Below are 22,180 nucleotides of genomic sequence, written 5' to 3'. Positions count from 1 at the left end.
CACGGAGCAGCCAAGGTGCCACCCGTTGTGTTTACATAGCGAACACAGGAGGTGGAGAAGAGATAATGCCTTAATAATTTTCCCTTTATTTTTTCAGTCTGGCACTTCGAGTCTCCAGGAATGCCAGGGAAGCCTCTCCAGGAGATCAGAGGAGGCAGGAGACGGAGTTACAAACATTGCATCTGCAAGCTGAGGTGGAAGGAGGCTGAGCAATGAGGAAGACCACACGCTCCTTGTTGGCCTGGCCTACAGCAGAAGCACCCTTTCCCCTACGGGGAATAAAGTGCATCCGTTAAAGTACACTTTGATGTGTGCGTCCTTACGGTTTTTGTATCCTCCCAGACAGTCCATCCCCATAACGTTCTGGCTTTTTCGTTCCTGCTGGCTGCTTGGCAGCCCCATCACGCACCGCTGGGTGCAGGGTGCTGCTGCCATGAAGGACTTAGTTAAGCGCCTGGTGCTAAAGACACATCCATGTCAGGAGTGTGGCAAATCCTTCAGCAAGAAGGGAAACCTGAGGAGACACCAGCGGATCCACACGGCAGAGGAGCTCTTCACTTGCGGGGAGTGCGGGAGGCGCTTCACCACCCGGGGCCACCTCACAACCCACCAGAGCATCCACACAGGAGAGAGGCCCTTCTGCTGTGGGGAGTGCGGGCGCTGCTTCCGCCTGGAGATATGCCTGGCCGCCCACCAGAAGACGCACGCCAAGGGTGGTCCCTACCTCTGCGCCCGCTGCGGCAAGAGCCTGAGCACAAAGATCTACTTCAATATCCACATGAGGACACACAGGGAGAAGAGGCCATTCGCCTGCACTGAGTGTGGGAAGAGCTTTGTGAAGAAGGGGACCCTCACTGCCCACAAGGAGATCCACAAGAGGGAGAAGCCCTTCAGATGCCCTGACTGCAGTAGGTGCTTTGGGCAAAGTGCCACACTGCTGGCCCACCAGAAGATACACCTCCGCGGGGGGCCTTTCATTTGTACGGAGTGCGGGAAGAGCTTGAGCACCAAGCGGTATTTCAACGTCCACCAGAGGAACCATGCTAAGCAAAAGCCACTCGAGGGACACATCAATGGTGCGTCTCTCCAGGTCATCCAGATTAAAGAGGAGCCTGATTTTGCCTTCAGGTCAGAGGAGAATATGTTGGAGAATATATCCCACGAAGGACATGTAGCCCAGGGGTGTAGCATACCTAGAAACCCATCTAATCCAAAAAGCCCTCCTTGGAAAATCCAAATGAAAGAGGAACCACACCCACCCACTGATGACACAGCAAACATTACTGCAATAGCCTGCCAGAAACTTTACATCAAGGAAGAGCCACCAGAAAACCTGGACTATGGAAAGCTCTTTGATCCAAAGATCCCACTGATGGCTTTACAGGGAAGACAGCTTAAAAAGGAGGAAGATGCTGATGGGCATCATGAATGGGAAGTCAGTAACCAGGTGCTCCATGTGAAGGAAGAACCACAGGAAAGCATTGAGTTTGGGATGTATTATGGGCAGAAGCCAAACCTCAGTGCTATCCAGAGGATCCAAATTAAAGAGGAACCTGGTGTAGAGGCCAACCACCAGGACAGCCAGAGCCCAAAGAGGAAACAGAAGAAATGCTATCAGTCCACCAAAGAGGGGATGGTGGAGAACCGAGAGAAATCCATGTCCAAGAAAGATCCCTCAGCAAAAGGAGCTCCCAAGGGTGAACGGATATTCCCCTGTCCTGAGTGCGGGAAGAGTTTCAATCAGAAATCAAACCTGACCAGACACAGGAAGATTCACACGAGCGAGGGGCCGTACAAGTGCAGCGAATGCGGGGAGAGCTTCCGCATGAACCGCAAGCTCATCCGCCACCAGCGAGTCCACATGAGCGAGCCCTTCAAATGCACCGAGTGCGGGAAGAGCTTCACCCAGCGGTCGAATCTGGTTCGGCATCAGAGGATCCACACCAAGGAGGAGCCCTATCAGTGCCCTGAGTGCGAGAAGACCTTCAACCAGAAGGCCAACCTCTTCCGTCACCAAACAATCCACGTCCGCATGGGGCCTTGCAAGTGCACCAAGTGTGGGAAATGCTTCCCCCAGAAGCGCCACCTGATTAAACACCAACTGCTCCACTCCCGAGGTGGGGCCTACAAGTGTGGGGTCTGTGGGAAGCGCTACCGGCTGAAGAAGTACCTGAGGAGGCACCAGAAAATCCATGCACGGGAAGGAACTGCTCCCTGCGCAAAACAAGGGGAGACCAAAAGGACCGGCAGTGGACCCCACCACACTGAACAGAGAGCATTGGCCCCCATGAAGAGTGAAGAGGAGAGCTGAGCGGGTCTGGTGCCTGCTCTTGGGGGAAAGTCCTTTGGGAAAGGGGAGGGATGGAGACAAACTCTGCTCACCTCATGTGTGCAGTATCTGGGGGTGGGGAAGTCAACCTGAGAGGACAGTGAGATTGAGGGGGCAGAGGACTGCTGGAAACCAGTCCTCTGCAGCTTTTCTGAGGACAACCCTCGGGATATCACCTGCTCACAGCTGTGGGATGGGGCTGGAGAGCCAAGCCTCCTCAGAGCACTTGGAGATGGAGAGATAAGAGCTTGGCATCCTGCATAATGGTATGCTTGTGCCTCTAAAGGCTGCCAAAGTTGTGGATGCCAAAATTGTCTTGTGTGGGCGATACATAGCCAGGTAGGATTTATTTTTATTACATTACTGTGTTTGTGAGAAAGCTGAAGGAACCTCTCCCATCTAGGCAAGGATTTAAAGCAAGGGCCAACTCTCTTCTTCTCCCTCAAGTAGCTCTGATCCACACCTTGATCCTACTGGGCTGATGGACCCCAGTCAACTGGGTGGTACAGACGTGGGAGAAACTACTGCCAACCAGACCAGGGTTTTAAGCCTTGAATCCTCCAAACCAGGCTCCCAGATTGGCTTAAGCCAGGTCCCTAAAAGTAAGTTATGCAAAATCAATTGCTGTTTTTCCAAAGGTAGCCCAGAGACCAGCAGATTGTATTCCGGTTTGTGCCCCCACAACCCCACGGCATGGATGTAAATGAGAATGGTTTTTCTTAGCACCGAGTGTTACATCTCGGATGAGCAGGTGACTTTGCCACCACAAGTCCCAGAAGCATTGGTGACTTCATCAGCTTGAGCTGACACTGGTGCTGGTTCTCAGGCACCTGCTTCCCTAGCTGTTACTGTGCAGCTCTTGGTAGGATATTGACTTTATTGGGCATGATTTAGGGAACTCAAACCAAGCAGCAGGAATAGTTGAAAAAGTCTTCAGATTTTATGGACTTCAGATTTTATGGACTACAGAACTGGAAATTATTTCCCTGTTGGGATGTTTTCCTTTCCTCTTCCTGGTGTAAAGGGGACTGTGCAGCTACTCAAAAGCATGGACAGTTCAACAGTCTTTATTGCTCACTGCTGATCATAGAATCATAGAATCATACAGGTTGGAAAAGACCTCTAAGATCATCGTGTCCAACCATCAACCCAACACACCATGCCCACTACACCATGTCCCTAAGGGCCTCATCTACACGTCTTTTAAATACCTCCAGGGATGGTGACTCCACCACTTCCCTGGGCAGCCTGTTCCAAGGCCTGACCACTCTTTCAGTAAAGAAATTTTTCCTAATGTTCAATCTAAACCTCCCTTGGCGCAACTTGAAGGCCATTTCCTCTTGTCCTATCGCTTGTTACTTGGGAGAAGAGACCAACACCCACCTCACTACAATCTCCCTTCAGGTAGATGATTTTGTTTGAGTGTTCCCTGGTCAGATGGATCTCTGTGTCTTGAAAGTCCCTGGTGAAGCAGAGATGTGGAGGGAACCCACAATCTCCTGAGTCACTCCCTAAGATTTCTCTGCAGCGCTGCTACGTGGCCACCTGGGCACTGCAGAGCAAAGACGCATATTAGGGTTTGTTGCGTTGCTATAATACATAGAGTCCGAGAGGCAAGTGAAAAAATGTTCCATGCTGAAATAGTAGCTCTAACTCTCTGGTTTTGAGCAGGAAAAAAGCCCCTTCTGCATGCCCAAGGCACACAACACTTCCTTCTCCCAGGACATGTTGCAGTGGCATTCTCTTGGAGCTATCTGGAAGTCATGCAGTATGTCTTTGGACAACTACCTGCTATGATGCTTCAGACCCAAGCTGCTGATTGTCTGCACTGCCTACTCTGGAGCAGCTGTGTCTCCAGGCAGGGAAACTGAGGCATGGAGGGAAGGAAGGGAACAGGACAAATTACACTTGAACTTTGCCTTTACCAGCTACTTGGACACCACTGGGTTGAGGTGTTTTGATGCAGTGGCTCAGGCCCAACACTGAGTAAAGCTGTCAAACCCCAAAAGCACAAAGTAATTTTGGTGTTTGGACTCTCTCAGCCTTTGATATAATCAGGCCCAGGACGTGATTTCAAACAACTCTGACAACCTCTGAAGGAGCCTACCTCTGTCCTCTCACCTATAAACCGTAGCCAAATTGATATGAAGCTTCCCCTCTAATCCCTCTAACCTGGTGGAGATTCATTTCTGGGACAGAAAAGGAAGACATATAGGAGAAAACAACAAGTTTAGAATGATCTAGGGGAGTCTAAGGGACACCCTTGTTAGAAAAATGGGTCTGGGCCATATGGTGGGTAGATACTTCACTGCAGGCCTGGGAAACTATGTTCCTTGGGAAGAATATGGCTGAGCCAAACTAACAAAGCAAAACAGACTCTGTTAGGCTTGCTGAGGGGCAGGGGAATAGCAGAGCCCTTCAGAGGGGAGAAAGTAGTCACCAGATGGCTGGCATTTATTTCCTTTTCATTAGCCTAGTGCAGGGCCGTAGAGATTTTTACCAGGAAGAGGAACTGGTATGAGAGGTTTGCCAGTTGTATTATTGTGTTCCTGCACATAGAGAGGGCAGTGAGTCAATGTCAGTAGCTTTCCTGGACATCACTGGATCTTCCACCGTTGACCATGGCCAGTGTGGGTGTCCCAGCTTCTGGGGAAAATCAGGGCTGATAGTTTGTAATATCTCCTCAATAAAGTATTTAAAGAAAAAAGGAAATAAAGTGAGGCTCTTTTCTTTTTTTTTCATAAGCTATCACTGTGAGAACCACACTACATTCTACCCACAATGCAGCAGGTGAACAATGCCAGAGCAAGATTCGTACCAGTGGTAACCAAATGGATGTTGTTGGTGAAGAGCCCTCCAGGCTCTGCTGACTGCGTTGACCAGCTCTCCACCAACTATGCTGAGAGCTCAGACCTCCACATACTGACCCCAGGGCTCCAGTCAGTGACCCACACATAGGTACCGTGTAAAGTGCCCTGAGGTGTCTCCATAGGGCTAGAAAGACATAGGCTTTATGGGAGGCCTTGACCTTGCTGGATGAGCAATTGGAGGCCAGGAAGGGAATCTCAAATTACACCAGACACCATGGTGTGAGAAACTGAAACGATGCCCTAAGTATGGGTGTTTTCATCCATCAGCTAAATAAACTCCACACAGTGTCCTACCTGTGGGAGCACAATGCTCAAAGTACAAAGAGAGTCTTCCTTGGGTACCACCAAGATCTGCCTGGGACATTACACTATGACTTTCTCAAGGACACCTCCAAAGAGATGCCTGGCAGATAGTTTGGGCTGCCAGCTCTAGTGTCTGCTGCTGACAGTTGTTTTGGCTTTGGATCAGGACCATGGAATAATCCCAGCTCCATGAGAAAAAACGGATTTATCTGGGGATTGAACACAGCCAAATCCTCACCCCCCAGTAGCAAAATAACCTTCATCCTTTTCTCCCTAAACCCATTAAATGGGCTCCCAGATAATAATAAAATGATAAAAATCCATAACATTGCCCCATTCTCCACAGCACAGATTTTATGCAGAAAACCACATCTGGAAGCATTTCCCGAGCAGTTTCAGTCACTAAGTGAAAAGGATGCCCACAAGGTCTGATTCTGCCTTCAGGTCTATACAGTAAATTCAGCGTGGTCAAGCTGAAACCAATGGAATTAAATCAAAGTAAAAGTTATGTCAACAAAGAGAGATCCAAGCTCTGATGACTTTTAAAAAGAAATCTTCTGGTCTTGCACAGTGGGTCAGGTAGGACTTGTCTTGAGACAATTGCTGTCCTATTTCTAGCCAAGCGCATTGTTTCTGTGGATTTCAGGAAGAATTTGACTGTAGGACTTTTTTTGATCACCTCATTGACTCATTGACTATCTCCATGTATCATCTCAGCATCAGTTCTGTCTCCAGCATTCAGCATGGCCTGCCTGGAGGAGAGATGGAGACAGGCCGTGTTGAGGAGCACTTGCGCAAGAGTGCACATTTCGTGCTTCGATGGGAGGCGTGGAGCTGATTGGCACTCAGCGTGTTCTGGTATGGTGGGAATGAGAGGGTCTTTGGGGCCAGAGCAAACATCTGCTCCGACATAAGTGCCCTGGGATGTTTACTTGCCTGTTGAGAACGTGATAGTTCCCATGAGAACTTCTTCAAGAATCCCAGACCGCAGGGAGCCTGGTGTCCCCTCAGATGGAGAGTGAAGAGAGGAAAAAGACCAGGGTGAAAACTGGGTGAGCAACAGGACAGTCAATATCACATACTTCTACACATGCTTCATCTGTTCTCTTTTGACTAGCAGCCTCCATGGGGAAGGAGTATTTACTCACCACCGCCACCTTAGCTACCTCTCATGGCCCATCCAGGGCCAAAGTCATGCAACCAGGTAACACCACATGGGACCAGGTTACCAAGCTGAATTGCCTGTAGCCAAGGCACACTTGGAGCCACTGCCTCCATCTCCTGACCCAAAGCACAGTCCTTCCCTTGCAAGTGATTTCTTGTGCTGGAACAAAGCAAAGGTGAGAGGTTTCCATCAAAGGACCGAAGCTTCTGACTAGTCCCCGCCTGCAGATTTTCTGAACAAGGTCATAGAAAAATCTGTGATCTCCTTTTCTAGGGTTAGTGTTAGCTTGAAGACAAGAGCAACCCCTGCGATGGGGTGGGTCAGGTGAGCAGTGCTGGGCTGCTAATTGCACAGGAGGTGATTACAGCCCATTGCTATCCTTTGTAAAAGCACTGCTGCCCCATGGGGGACATTGCAGAGCCCCACTGCTCACTCTTTTTTTTCTACCCCAAGCTGATTTCTGTCTCTTCTGCTTCTGTCTGGTCTCTTCCCGGGGGAGCTGCTGTTTCAAGGACACCAAACTCCTCCAAGTCGCGGCAAACTGAAGGCAGAAGTAGGAAGCAGAGTTCTGGAGATCCTTCCCTACCAAGTCATAAGATTTTCTGCTTTTTCATCATCTGAAAAATAGGATAAGATGTTTTGCAAGTGGAATAAGATACAAACTGTTCTCATTTCTACATGTGTGTTGGCCTCTGAAGAACAAAACAGACTGAAGAGTGAGGGTCTGAACGTAGAAGACAACTTCTGCTAGGAGAGTAACTTCTGCTGAAGTTCACTCGCCCTTAGACATGTCTGCAGAGCAGAAAACCAGTCTGTGCAGGAGAGCTGGGAACAGCACTGATGTGACCTCACTTTGGGGAGAAAGGCCTTAGGAAACTAAATGTTGATCTTGTGGACTACAAGCTAAGCAGCCCTGAAAAGTAGTTATTTTCCTAGTCACTGCTCAAAGTGTTGGCCTAGGGCTGCAGGCAGAGCTTACCAAGAGCCTTTTGCTGCACAGATGAGCTGCAGTGCATTGTACATAGTCAAGGGCACATGCTTATTCAGCCGATGTTGCAGGGCCCAAAACTTCCCCATCAGAGTGGACAGGCAAAGAAGCAGAAAAAACCTTGTGACAAAGAATGTGTTACTGTCCTGGTTTCGGCTGGGATAGGGTTAAATTTCTTCCTAGTGCTGTATTTTGGATTTAGTATGAGAAGAATGTTGATAACACACTGATGTTTTCAGTTGTTGCTAAGTGCCCTGTCAAGGACAGCTTCCATGCTCTACCAAATGCAGAGGCTGGGAGGAGGGACCGTAGCTGGGACACCTGGGTATTCCATACCATGTGACGTCATGCTCAGTATATGAAGGGTAGGCGTGTTCCAGGAAGTAGCGATCGCTACTTGGTTATCAGTCAGCGCGGGTGGTGAGCAATTGCATTGTGCATCACTCATTTTGTATCTTTTATCATTATTATTATTATTATTTTTTTTTTTTTTTTTTTTCTCTCTTCTGTTCTATTAAACTATCTTTATCTCAACCCACGAGTTTTTCTCACTCTTACCCTTCTGATTCTCTCCCCGTCCCACCGGGGGGTGGGGGGTGGGGGGTGAGCGAGCGGCTGCGTGGGGTTTGGCTGCTTGCCAGGTTAAACCACAAGAGTTACTTAGATGGAGTTCACTTATAATAACTTTAACTAGCTTGGGGTAGGTTGCAGTGCAGTGAGAGAAGGGGAGAATGTGAAGTATGGAAGAGGTGATTGTAAAGTCTCTGGTCAGATGGCAAAAATGAGTTGTGCATTAGATCTAATAACGTGAAGGAGAGATACAGAGCCTGGGAAACAGCACGAGAACCTAGGCTTCCCTGCGGGAAGGTCTTAGATCCAGATCAAATTTTACTTAAAGCTTTGCCTGTTTGTATTAAGTTAATTGTCGTGGTTTAACCTGGCAGGCCGCCAAATACCACGCAGCCGCTCACTCACTCCCCCCCTCTCTGGTAGGACAGGGAGAGAATCGGAAGGGTAAGAGTGAGAAAAATTCGTGGGTTGAGACAAAGACAGTTTAACAGAACAGAAAAGGGAAAATGATAATAATAATAATAGAATATAGAAAATGAGTGATGCACAATGCAATTGCTCAGCACCTGCGCTGACCGATAACCAAGTAGCGATCGCTACTTCCTGGAACACGCCTACCCTTCATATACTGAGCATGACGTCACATGGTATGGAATACCCCGTTGGCCAGCTGGGCCAGCTGTCCTGGCTGTGCTCCCTCCCATCCTGTGCACCTAGCTCAGTCGGTAGAGCATGGGAGCTGAATGCTCTTGACTATCAGGGTACTCAGCAACAACTGAAACCATCAGTGTGTTATCAACATTCTTCTCATACTAAATCCAAAACACAGCACTAGGAAGAAATTTAACCCTATCCCAGCCGAAACCAGGACATTAATTTATTATCAATGACTCCAGGCTACATTAACGCCCCCAGTTGGGTGATGCAGCTGATTCACTGCTCATGGCAGGGTGAGGAAGGAAAGAGTTTGTGGGTGTTCAGGCACCTTCCTGAGTTCTTGTTCCTCTCTTCAAAGCATCGTCTGCTGTTGTTTTCCTGGGCTGAGCATCAGGGTCCTGAAGGCACCAGTAAGCCTTAATGGCCCTGACCAAGCCCAGCTGGAACCTCTGCCTGCCATGTCCAGCCCCTGAGAGACCGCACCTCATGGGCACTGCCTGTGCAGGGTCCCAGATGGCTCCCCACCCCTCGGGGAGCAGCCAGCCCTCACTGCTCCCAGACGCAGAGACAGGGTGTGTGGGGCTGTCAGAGGGGGGCAGCAGGAGAGAGGGGGGCTGCATGGGCACACAGATACCGCGGTGTTCCCAAAAGCACGTGTAAGCCTCTCTGCCTGCATCTGTGCGCAAGAGCTGAAGTTCAGGAAGGAAAGATAATTCAGGAGAGCTCGTTTCCTGAGCGTGAAACCCCGTGCGGTCACTGCTACAGGTAAGATCAGGTAAGCTGATCTTTAATTGCAAAACGCACTAACCCGCCCCTTGCATGCCTGCCTTTGTCCACAGTTAAGGGTTCAGGTGTGATCAGCAACTAAGGAGCTTGTGATGAATTTCCTTGGATGGACCACCCAAAATCAGATAGCTCACACGCACACCCCAGACCTATGGATGTAACTGGAAATATGGGAAAACGAGTCACGGATCAGCATCCCTCTGCTCCCTCTGCAGGCAGCACAGGTGGAGCACAGCTGATCTCTCTGAGACTTTCCTCCTGTCTATAAAGTGGTGTATGGTAGCAATCACTCCGGACCCTATAGATGTTCCTTATTGCTTGTCTCTATTAAAGCTCCATGGGGAGCTCCTGTTCCAAACAGGACCTGTTCATTCTTTGCTTTCCCAACCCTTTCCCTGTCTTACGGTCTTGGAGAAGAGGAATGCTCCCAGGGACAACAGACACACCCAGCCCAGATGGTCTAGGAGCCCGATTCCTGCAGCGCTGCCTGCCTCCCTTTGAGCCCCTTTCTCTCCTCTTTTTCTGGGTAGTTTTTGCAAACCTTTGACACGGGTGTGCTCTGGCTCAGCACTTCGGTCCCATGGAGGATGGACAGAGCTGGGGAAGAGGCAGGCCTGCGGAAGATAGGCTTGGATTGCCTTCGCTAACAAGACCTTGTCTGCCTGAGAAACTCTCAACCAGCTGAACCTTGGTGAAGGTAAGGTAAGCGGGGCTGGGGGGGCTGTTCCTGCAGCTGGGACATTCACTGCCTCGCTCTCCTTTGCTACACTGACACTGGGAGTCAGCAGGGAAAGAGAAAGGGTTTGGAGAGATTCTCTGGTGCCTGGAAATATTTCTCCTCAATGGGAGAGCGTATTCCCACCAATATTTCCATGGGGTATTTCCCAATCCTCATCAAATGTTCCTTGAGTGTACTCGCTTTGCCTTTTATGCTAGGCATTCTTGTGTTTCCCAGGGCTGAATTAACAAGGACACCTTGTGATTAGCTGTCTGTCAGAATGGGACTTCTTTTATCTCCTGTAGACTTTCTTGTTAAATATCGGACAAAGTCTGTAGCAAAGAAAAGAACAGTGTACATTTCATTTTAACATCTCCATGCAAGTAATAAGCCTGATCCATCTTTAGCTCAGCATAAGGGGGCCCCTTTCTGCTCACCAAATTGCTTGCAGATGCTGGGGGCTCAGAGCAGCTCAGCCACTAATGCAAAGCCTAACATTGCTTAACTCCACTCGGCTTGCTTCTCACAAATGGATTGCCAAGCAGCCAGCATGGAAAGCGGCACAGGGCTGTGGAGGTCTGTGCTGGTATTGCATGCCAGTATGGTCAGCCAGATGCCGAGTTTGAGGAGAAAAGGCATTCTGCTGCCCTCAGCCAGACAATTCCCAGGGTTTAACCCCAGCCTGCAGGGGAATTTTGGACAGCAGGCATGTAATAGTAGCATTATACATCTGTGCAGTCTGAATATGCCCTCTATACCCAGAGTCTTCCGTGTGCAGCTCCGCCCATGTGAATCCCTCGTTCAGCAGTATGAAGGTATTTAATTCTGGAAAACAAGAACCACCACAAAGAGTGGGTCAGGCTCCACCAGAGATGCTGTCCAAGGTGGTACGGCCAAGGACTACCGTCGAGCATCGCTGACCCAGCCCAGCTCTGCGTGGCTTCCTAGAAATGCTCCGGCTCCTCGGCAGTGTTAAAGCTTAGGCCATGGTGGGTTAAGCTGGGGGTAAAGCACTTGTCCCTCAGTTGTGGTCTCCTGCTTCCATCGGTATAATTTGGATACACTTGAATTTAGGTGAATTTAAGCATCTTAACTCTGAGCTGAATCCCAGCCAAGGAGTCAAAGTCCTGAATTCATCCTGGAAGTATCTTTGGCCATAAGCTGGAAAGGGGCTAAAAAGCATTTTAATGTGAAGGGGGAAAGGAATTTTCCGGTCCTTTGAAATTTTTTTTCACTTTACTACAAATTCATGAATTCTTCAGGCTGACAGAAAAGGGGATAATTAGGACAACTAATTGTAAAGCCAGAAAAAACTTTTGAAATTTTTTCAATCTCCTTACTTCAAAAATAAATGCAAGTTTTACATTTTGGTAGGTAGGAGGTGCTTTTCTTTCCCTTAGAAGGAGCCAACACTATCCTAACACAAAATGTTTCATTATGGAGTGAAAGTAAAAGATATTCAAAGATTTGTTTAGATTTGTGTTTGGTTTTGACCTGGTTTCGGCTGGGATAGGGTTAAATTTCTTCCTCGTGCTGTGTTTTGGATTTAGTATGAGAAGAATGTTGATAACACACTGATGTTTTCAGTTGTTGCTAAGTGCCCTCCTAGTCCAAGGACAGCTCCCATGCCTGCTGACTGAGCTAGGTACACAAGATGGGAGGGAACATAATCAGGACAGCCAGCCCAGCTGGCCAATGGGGTATTCCATACCATGTGACGTCATGCTCAGTATATGAAGGGTAGGCGTGATCCAGGAAGTACCGATCGCTACTTGGTTATCGGTCAGCGCGGGTGGTGAGCAATTGCATTGTGCATCACTCATTTTGTATATTTTATCATTATCATTATTATTTTCCCTTTTTTTCCTGTTTTATTAAACTGTCTTTATCTCAACCCATGAGTTTCTCTCACTCTTACCCTTCCGATTCTCTCCCCGTCCCGCTGGGGGTGGGGGGAGTGAGTGAGCGGCTGCGTGGTATTTGGCTGCCTGCCAGGTTAAACCACGACAGTCCTCCAGGAAAAGGAGTTGAAAAATGCTTGGGATTGTTTTTTTTTTTACGTTTACCTGGAACAAACTCTTGGTTTGACAGATCAGATACTACCACATATTCATCCGAGTCTACTCGAAATAAAGGGCTCTTGAGATTTCCTAAGTGCTTAAATTAAAATGGGTGAAAGAATAAGGGGCATAAGTGCTTCTGACGGAAATAACAGCATGTTTCTAAGAGTGCAACAGCAAGAAAGGGTAGTGGATGTGACCAAGCCTGTTGTATTCCCATGGCTGGCTGCAACCAAAGTAGCAGGCAGGAATGAAAGAGGGGAAAAAACCACTCACTCTCCCTTCCTAATAAAATAAATATATAATCCTTTACATTGGAAATGTACTGAAGCAGAGGCAGGAGCAGATGCCAGGGCCCAGGGCTGAACACAGGAGTCCCAATATCAACCTCTGTTTGGTTCTTTCTACATCAAGCCCGAGTTCCTGCTCTTTACTTTAGCTAGGACAATTCAAGCACTTACTCCATAAATGACGGTTCTGGATGTGCTTTTTCTCCAGCTTTGGCACTTCATGCCTTGCCCAGCAGATTTACAGTGTGGTGGTTTGAAGAAAGTAGAAGCATCACAAAAGGGATTCTAAAAATAGGAACCAGACCAGGAATTGAAATGAGGAAGGAGAACTGAGAGCTTCCCCCCCAAAAAAATCTTAACCAAGCTGAATAAAGACAAGAATAATCATATGCTGGCTGGAAACACAATAGTTGTAAACATTCATTCCTTGGCAGCAAAGCACCTGGCCCTGCACATCAGCCCACTCTTCTGGGGAAAGTGGGGAACCAAGAACATGGCCACGTGGCCTCCAGACCCTCCAGACACGTACACAGTTCTGTACACCTCGTGTGGGAAAAACAAAGGCAAGGGTGCATGAAGGACACTCCACCAGCAAAGCCAGTGGGAGGAAAGCAAGAAGGAGAAGAAAAAAAACCAAGCGTTGTGAGGAGGTACCCTGTACCAAGCCCTGAAGACACACAAGTGTATCAGCGTTGTACATGTGGGAAGAACTTCTTGAAGAAGAGAAATCCCATAGCCCACCAGAGGAAGGTCCAACGTTGTCTACAGGGTTGGAAGGAGATGCATCAGGACCAAGCAGCATCCTTTGCAAGGAGCAAGACAAGCAAGGCCAAGGAGGCACCATCCCCAGGGCAGGGAGATCCATGCCAAGCCTCATGAGACCTTCACTGTGGTGTACCAGGTGGTGCAGGTCCCCAGTAAAGAGTGAGGATATAGTGGGCCACTATGAAAGGTGGCCCAGGCTGCTCATCTCCACAAGAAGCTGTGCTTTCTCCTCTCCGTGGTCACAGTGTCTGGATGACGAGAGGGCGTTGGGGGTGGCCGGGCTGAATGCAAATGTAAAGGTCACACAGGATCCCTGCTGGCAGCCACTGACCTGGGGTGGTGAAAATCAGTGACACTGATGGGACTTTGCTTCTCTTCAGACCTGGAACCATGCATCTGGATTTCTTCATGTCCCCCACCTCCACCACCTGTCAAAATAGAGAGAAAAGCTCTTTGGGAGGTGATTCAAGATATCTGACTAAGGTTTTTGCCCTTGAATCACCTTCTGAGGAAACTTGTCCCTCTCCATGGACCAGAAGGGACACAAGCTCTCAGCCTGTGCTCTGCAGCTTCGGCTGTCATCACCTCTGGGCCTCTCCTACTCTATGGATGAGAGTAACAAAAAATTCCCACCCTTGTCCAGGACCCAGCAGAATCAGACTGAGGTCCATCTGTATTCTTACATTATATTTTGTTTTTCTTGTGCTTCTAATAAAAACTAAGAGGACCATACCTTACTTTCAGTGATCATGGTTGCAAAGTCTGGAATGAATCTGTTCGCAGATCAATGGCAGCTGCAGTATCTCCAGCCCTTGCCTCTTGTGTCTGTCTCCCCACCTAGTTAGCTGTGTCCTTGCTGCCCAGTTTTGTGGAAGGTAGACTTTAACTCACCCTTTGCTCTTCCATCCCATTCCATGAGGTCTTTACCTGTCCTACATCCATAACATTTGCAAAAGAAATGAGAGCAGACCTTAAGAGTTTGGGGTGGGAGAAATGGAAAAGAGGACTCAGCTGCCTGGAGCAGTGGAAAGTTTTAAAGGATTTTTCTCCTTTTTTTTCTTCAGGGTTTTCCCAAGTCATCCAGCTAAATTGACTCATCCTGCACCTGCAGTCACTTGGTCCCATTCAAAGGAGCACGGGCACAGACGGTGGCAAGGAGCAGGACTCCCCTTTCAGAGGCTCCTCACTGCTAAGTGAGCATGAAGTTGCTGCTCCCCATGCCTGTGTCACCTCGCTTCCTTAACCAAAAAAAAAACCCAAACAAAAAAAAAGAGAACATAAAAACATCCACCTTTTGTCCTTCTTCTCTATTTTGTAACTGGGAAAAGAGAACCAAAGAGAATGTCAGTGTCACTCTTTTTTGTGGTCACTTGGCGAGGCAGTTGTGAGCCAGGAGTATGACACAGGGTGATGCAGAGGGTCCAACTTCCTACCCAAAAGGTCAAGGAAAACTGGAGATGTTTTTTCCAAGGTTTCAAAAATGGGATATAATAACATTTTTTCCCTGAGGATACTAAATTCACGTAAAAACCAGAAATAACAGTTACAGTATTTCAGCCCAATTTTGGAGATGGGGAAACTGAGGCAAAACTTTGGATCTACACAAAATCCCACAAGCAACCTATGTCAGATGCACACCCTCATCCCTCTCTTCTGTTTCCCCATATCATGCTTTGAAACAGCTGTGAACCCATTTCATCTGAATAAGGATGTCAGGAGACATTGGTTTGGCTACTAAACGAGCACATATGTGAAATCAGAAAACACAAGGAGCACAAAACATGCAACCATCAACACAGGCTGAACTCCTTTTTTATTGTACAATGATTTTCATTTTTTTAAATTTATTATTTTTTTAAAAAGTCCTAATTCTGTGAGCGTGTCCCCCCAACACTTTAACCTGTACTACCCAAGCTGCTGTCTGCAAGGTGCTAGCGATAAGCAGCCAGGCAAAGTGGCTGTGTCTGTGAGTAACTGAGCCGAGGACACTTCTCCAGCCCTGAGGGCACCAAGCTGGCTTGCATCCATACACCTAAACTCCATTCAGGCTGGCATCATCCAGCTCTGCCCTGGGACTCATCCCTTGCTCCAGCTCTGACTCAGGCTAAAAGTTTCAGGTAAAGACATGAGAGTTGAGAAAATTGTGCTCCGGTGCCCAGGAACATCGCCATTTGTTTCAGAGACATGGCTTGGGTTTTCCATCACCCCAAATTATCATATGTCCAGCAGCCACCAAATGCTCCAGGACCTGCTATGCGACGCAGACTGGCAGGACCATGGAGTTACTGTGGATTTCTGTAGGCATCAGTGCTGCTGGTTATAACCAGCAGGCTCCCAATCCAGGCAGCCTGCTAATTGCTACAAAGCACCAAGGAACAGGCAGTCCAGCCTCCCCTGGGAGCTGGAGACTCACAAGGAGACTCACAGACACATGGAGGAATCAATTTTCTTGGACTCACTGGGTGGAGACCCCCTCCGCCGTGTCTAGCAGAGGACGCAGACCTGGGCTCTGCCACTGCCTCACCAAACATCCCCTTTCAAGCCACCTCACCGCATTTCCCATTTGCAAAGTGTTTTTGAGATCCACAGACAAAAAGGTCATGGAAGAAGAGAAGAGGATGGCTTTTCTTGCTTGCACAACTCTAAGGGGGGTCAGCCACACGGACAGAGTGAAAGCGTCCACAGTGGGGGCTCGGAGGTACGTAATGGGGACCTCTAATGCAAAGCAATGCAGTTCAGCTGCCTAAAAATAGCAATTAAAAAAGAGAACTAATGTAAATCAAAAGCTATTTCCAGCCTGCTGCAGCGTGGGCACGGCATTTCCCCCAAACAACCCCCAGTCACCAAACGTAGCCATCCTCCAAAGCGAACGGGCCACCGCATCCCACCGAGGACTACAGCTCCCAGCAGCCTGCAGCCAGGCAGCGCCTGCGCGGGGACCAGGCGCTGGGCAGGCGGGCAGGGGTACCGCAGGGAGGCAGCGCAGGGGATCCCCCCAACCACGCCCGAGAGGTTTTAGGGCTGTTGTTTCCTACCCCCCAAGCCCTTTTTCTCCCTGACCCAGCTCCTCTTCCTCTGTCTCTCCTCCCCCGGGAGTTTTTACATCTCTGACACAGACTTCCCGTGAGTCAGCACCAGCAGACATGAACGAAGTAGTTGGAAGATGAAGAAGAGCTCAAAGTGGGTAGAAATAAGAAAATTTGGCCAATGACACTTGGACACTTCCAGATGCGCGTGCTGCTGAGGGAGATGGGAGACAGGTCAGTAATCGGCTGAGCTGGGATGTCTGGGGCCAGGACGGGATGCTCAGGGCTGAACCCCTCCATGGTGTCTACATGTGTCCCGCAGCATCCCGGGGCAGCGGCAGGACATCTCTGGATGTTGAGGTCACCGCTGCAAAGGTTTGTCAAGGTTGGCTGTGGTGGAGCAAACTGTCCCAGCTGGGATAAATCACCTTGCTTGTCTTTCGCAGGCTGAATCCTGCCTGAGAGATCTGGCTTGCTCCCCTGGCTGGAGGTGACTGGTGGAGTCAGAGGTACAGGTGGTCCTGCCCGGTGTGGGAGCAGGGGGCTTAGCTACACGCAAAGAGCAGGAACAGCAGCACAAGATGGGAAGGGGCGTCCGTCCTTTAAAATCTGCCTAAAAACGATGCTTCTGGGGTATCTGAGCGACAAGTGCTTGCAGGAGTGAAGGAGGCATGGGTGGGAATGAGTTAATAGGTCCAGCCTCCTCCTTGCAAGGAGGAGCCGTGCCTGCCTATTGCCTGTGCCTGCGTGTGTCTGAGCGCGCTGGTGGGGGGGTTATTCCCAGTGAAAGGAGCAGAGCAACAGCTGAGGAGCTGCTCACATTCCCGTGTTTCACAAGTGAAATGCAGACAGCTGTGCTGACGTGCAGCCACCTCTGGGAAAAACAGCCCAGCACACAAAACAGCCGGAGGGAAAAGTTTGCCCGGAGTCACCTCTGGGCTCGGAAAAGTTGGTCGCCACAGAGAGTAAAAGCAACCTCCGTTTCTCAGCCTGAACGGTTCCCAGAGAACATCTCACCCAACACCCATCCTTTCTCTTGGTGAGAAAGAAGCAGAGGTGCCGCAAATGCCTTGGATGCCTGCTGGGATGGCTGGATCAGGATTCCCTTTGCTCTGAGGGGTTGGACAGGGGCTTCTCAGGACGCCTCATCACTTTGGGGCACTTGGGAGTCAAGGAGCAGGGGAGGAGAGAGTTTTGGTTGGCTGGACCACCATCAGAGACCTCTCCCCAGGAGCTGCTCCAGATAAGTTCTTGGGGAATTTTGGTGCTGGTTCTCCCATGAAGAAAGTCTATGGCAAATGGGGTTCTTCAGCTTGGACTTTTCATGCAGATGGGTCAATAATGCTGTGGTGTTGTGGCTGCACCCTTCATGGGTCAGGCGTGACAACCTGCAAATGGAAGCTGGCACCAAGGCAAAGCTGGACCTTCAGCAGTCCAATCACAGGGCAATGGGACGGGGTTGGGTCCTTGCTGTCCTCCTGGACACCAGGAGGACTTCTCCGACCATTCAGATGTCTTTCTGGCCACCAGCCCCAGCAGCCTTGCACAGGCTCCGGTGTCTGCCCTGGTGCTGCACAGGGAACTGAGGACAACGGTGTGAGTTTCACTTCTGCCTCCAGCCTGTCTGGCTGCAGCTGTGACCCAGATGTCCCCGTCTGCTCCCCGAGGTGGACGTGACACAAAATCTCTAGAGAAATAAATGGGCAGCTGCTGAGGGATGGGAACCCCACGGGGTTCGCACAGCCAGAGGAGCCTCAGACAACGCTTGGTCAGTTCTGTTTCACAGATGTGAGCTTTCGGTGCTGTCTGGAGGCCGGGGAGCGCGATGTGGTATGTCCCAGACATGGGCGGCTGCTTGCTCATCCTCCACTTTTCCCCTTGTGGTCCCACAAGGTCCCTCTCTGCCAGTGCACTGAAGGAGGTGCAGATGATCTCAGTGACCACTCACCACATGGGATGTACCTGGCCCTGGCCCTGGCCCCAGCCCCTGGTCTGGTCATCCTGGCTCAGAGCAGGGATTGCACCACCCCAGGGATCCTCCAGAAATGGATTTGGGTGTGCCCCTCACCGAGAGGGATTTACTTCTAGAGGTGCTGATGACCATGAGTTGGTCCCTGACGGTTGTGACCACCAGCCTTTACTACCCCTCTGAAGGAAAAGTGGTGTTGGTTCCTGCTCAGAGATCAGCCCCCAAATCACCAGTTTCTTGTCATGAGTACCTGGAGATGTGGAGAAACTCCAGCCTATGCCAGGCAGTTCCAGCAACCCCCTTCAATCCCTTCCTAGATTTTACAGACTCTTGGCCTTTGGTTTTACTAGAATTAACTAAGCTTGGCTGGGCTTTTATTTATTATTTTCTTTTCCATATGACAGCTTACCACACTAAAAGTGGTCTGGTTTTTGTTTTTTTTTTCCTGTTGGCCTTGACAATAACACCTGCCTTGGTTTCTGCTCAGGTTCAGCCCTCATGAAGGAAAACACAGGCTTTCATCTAAAGAAGCGTAACTCAAACCAGCGCTGGCACTTTCCCATGGTCGTTACCTCCCAGCAGCCCTGGCAGGCAGGGAAAGCTGGTGGCAATGGCCAGGAGGACTCTCAGTGATGCCTCTCCTAGTGAACACCACCCAGGCCCCCACCTCTGAAGAACCGGGTGATGGAACAGCTAGCCATGATGATGCTGGAGCTCTTGGAGCTCCACTTCTCAGCCACACTCGGGAGAAGTCATACGCTTGCATGATTTGTGGGGACAGTTTTAAGCACAAGGGCATCCTGGTGACCCACCAGAAATCCCATAAGGAGGAGATAGGGGCTAAAGGCTGTGAGAAGGAGAGCGATGCTGACCAGGCTGGAGAGCTGCATGACCAAGAAGCCATCAGAGCTGGAGGGGAGGCCAATGGGGAAAGCCATAGGAAGTACAGCACACAGAGTGATCCTGAGAGAAAGGAGAAGCCCCATGCCTGCACCGAGTGTGGGAAGAACTTCAAGATGAAGGTGGACCTCACCAAGCACCTCCGGACTCACACGGGTGAGAGACCGTTCCCCTGCACCAGCTGCTTCAAGAGGTTTATCACCAAATCACAACTCAAGGAGCACCAGAGAATCCACACGGGCGAGCGGCCATACAAGTGCCTGGACTGTGGGAAGAACTTCACCCAGAAGTCGCAGCTCATCGTGCACCGCCGGATCCACACAGGTGAGAGGCCCCACCAGGGCAGCAGCTGCCAGAAGAGTTTCGTGGACAAGTCGCAGCTGGTGGCCCATTACCGGATCCACACGGGCGACCGTCCCTTCAAGTGTGGGGTGTGCAGCCGTGGCTTCCGCCAGAAGATCACCCTTGTAAAGCACCAGCAGGTCCACAGCACCAAGGGGGCCCAGCGGGACACCACCGGGGCCATTGTGGCTGAATCCATTCCAGCGGGGGAGAAGATCTTCCACTGTGGCACCTGCGGGAAGGAGTTCAAGAAGAAGTCAGTGCTGGTGACCCACCAGAGGATTCACACCGGGGAGGAGCCCTACCCCTGCCCCATGTGCAGGCGGTGCTTCCGGCAGAAGATCCACCTCATCCGGCATCAGCGGACCCATGAGCGGCCCGATGCCCACATCTGCGAAGTCTGTGGGGACCACTTTGGCAGCAAAAGGGAGATGCTGCAGGACCACCAGGGTCACCACCCCTGGCAGGCCTCCCACACCTGCACCACCTGTGGAAAGCGCTTCAGCCAGAAGGTCGGCCTCACGGACCACCGCCGTGTCCATGCGTGGGAGAAGGAGACCCCCAGTGCCGCAGGGGGTGGGCAGCCCCCCACCACCCTCGGTGGTACCCACGCCTGCGTGCAGTGTGGGAAGACGTTCACCAAGAAGGGCAACCTGGCCAATCACCAGTGGGCTCACGCCGAGGGCCAGGGTCACCACTGCGGGGCTTGTGGCAAGGGCTTCGCCAAGAGGGGGGAGCTGACCAAGCATGAGCGGACCTACACCGGGGAGAAGCCCTATGGGTGCGGGCAGCGTGGCAAGCGCTTTGCCCAGCGCACCCAGCTGGTCACCCACCACCGCGTCCACACTGGCGAGCGGCCCTATCCCTGTGGTGACTGTGGCAAGCGCTTTGGCGACAAGTCACGCCTCACCGTCCACTGGCGCATCCACACCGGTGACCGGCCCTTCCCCTGCCCCACCTGCGGTAAGGGCTTCCGCCAGAAGATCGCCTTGGTCAAGCACCACCGCGTCCATGAGCATGGCAAGGACAAGGGAGGCGGCAAAGACATCAGTGCCACCACCAACGCCAATGCTGACACTGATGCCAATAGCGATGCCAATAGCAATTCCAATGCCAATGCCAACACCAATGCAAGTGTCAAGACCAACGCCAGTGTAAAGACCAACGCCAACGCCAATGCCAAAGTCAACGCCAATGCCAAGGTGGCTGGCAAAGATGAGGAGAGCCCGGCTGTCCCCTGTCGGCAGCTCCCCGTTGGTTGCAGCCCTTCTCCTGCAAGGAGCGTGGGAAGGGCTTTGCCCAGAGGGCCCAGTTGGCAGTCCACCACCGCATCCACATTGGGGAGCACCCCTTCCTCTGCGCCGCCTGCCCCAAAGCCTTCATCGACAAGTCCCGTCTCATCGTTCACTGCTGCACCCACACTGGCGAATGCCCCTTCCCCTGTGCTGCCTGCAGCTGAGTCTTCACCCAGAAGGTCCCCCTCACCATCCACCAGCAGGTCCACACACGGGAGCACCAGCCACCTCCAGCCCCAGTTCCCCTTGGACTCCAGGGTGAGGAGTGGCCCTTCACCTGTGCCGTCTGTGGGAGAGGTTTCCACAAGGAGATCGCTCTCATCACCCAAGTATGAGCTCAACTGCTGCAGCAAGTGTGGGCAGGTCTTCCCCAACAGGGCCCAGCTCTGGCTTCACCAGCCCTCCAATGCCAAGGACCGGCCATTCAAGTGTGCCATGTGCGGGAAGGACTTCAAGAAGAAGGAGATCTTGATTACCCACCGGCGGGTCCACACGGGAGAGGCACCCTTCCAGTGCGGCCAGTGCAGCAAAAGCTTCTCACAGAAGGCCAACCTCATGAAGCACCAGCTCACTCACACCCGCCAGGGGCCGTTTATCTGCTCCGACTGTGGGCAAAGTTACACCACCATTGGACATTTCAGGAGGCACCAGAGGAATCACCTCAAGAAGCAAAGCCCTCCTAGTGAGGGAGAGGAGTCCCCTGAGGACCTGGCAACTGGCCATGTGCCACTGGAGCCAGTGGGTGGCCACAGCAGCCCCATCATCGTGGTGAAGACAGAGGCTGATTCTGATGACTATGAGGTCCTACAGGTCCCATGATGGCAAGAATCAAGCACTCAGGGAGGGAAGGGCTGATGCCTGCTCACTTGGGGATGGGGGTGCTGCGTCTGCCACCAAGATCCATGGTCCCGTGGGAGCTGCTCCCTGGGGAACATCTCACGGTATTTGGTGGGAGCCAGGAGCGGAAAACCTGTGAGGGTCTGGACAGCAATCCCTGAATCAAACCTCAGTCAAAACTGGCTGAGACAATGTGAAATTTGGGGGGGAGGGAGGGATATAAATACATATCTTGGCTTCTTTTTTATATCTTATATAAGAGTCCTCATCTCAAGAGGTTTTTTTTTTCTTTTTGCTAACAGGAAGGCTG

The 22,180-nt window shown here is 50.8% G+C and overlaps 1 protein-coding gene across 1 annotated transcript; it reads left to right on the top strand.

Annotated features, from left to right (window-relative positions):
- Window positions 1-225: 225 nt before the first annotated feature.
- LOC142079768 (uncharacterized) lies at window positions 226-21,852 on the top strand. Its single transcript, XM_075144514.1, has 3 exons — window positions 226-2,294; window positions 19,142-19,885; window positions 19,943-21,852. Exons 1-3 carry the CDS (start codon window positions 308-310, stop codon window positions 21,850-21,852), a joined length of 4,641 nt encoding a protein of 1,546 aa, XP_075000615.1. The 5' UTR covers window positions 226-307.
- Window positions 21,853-22,180: the final 328 nt, after the last annotated feature.

Source organism: Calonectris borealis, chromosome 2 (assembly GCF_964195595.1).
Source record: "Calonectris borealis chromosome 2, bCalBor7.hap1.2, whole genome shotgun sequence".
NCBI classification, from domain to species: domain Eukaryota; kingdom Metazoa; phylum Chordata; class Aves; order Procellariiformes; family Procellariidae; genus Calonectris; species Calonectris borealis.
The sequence above is the reverse complement of the archived record's forward strand: the minus strand, read 5'-3'. Positions and strand labels throughout refer to the sequence as shown.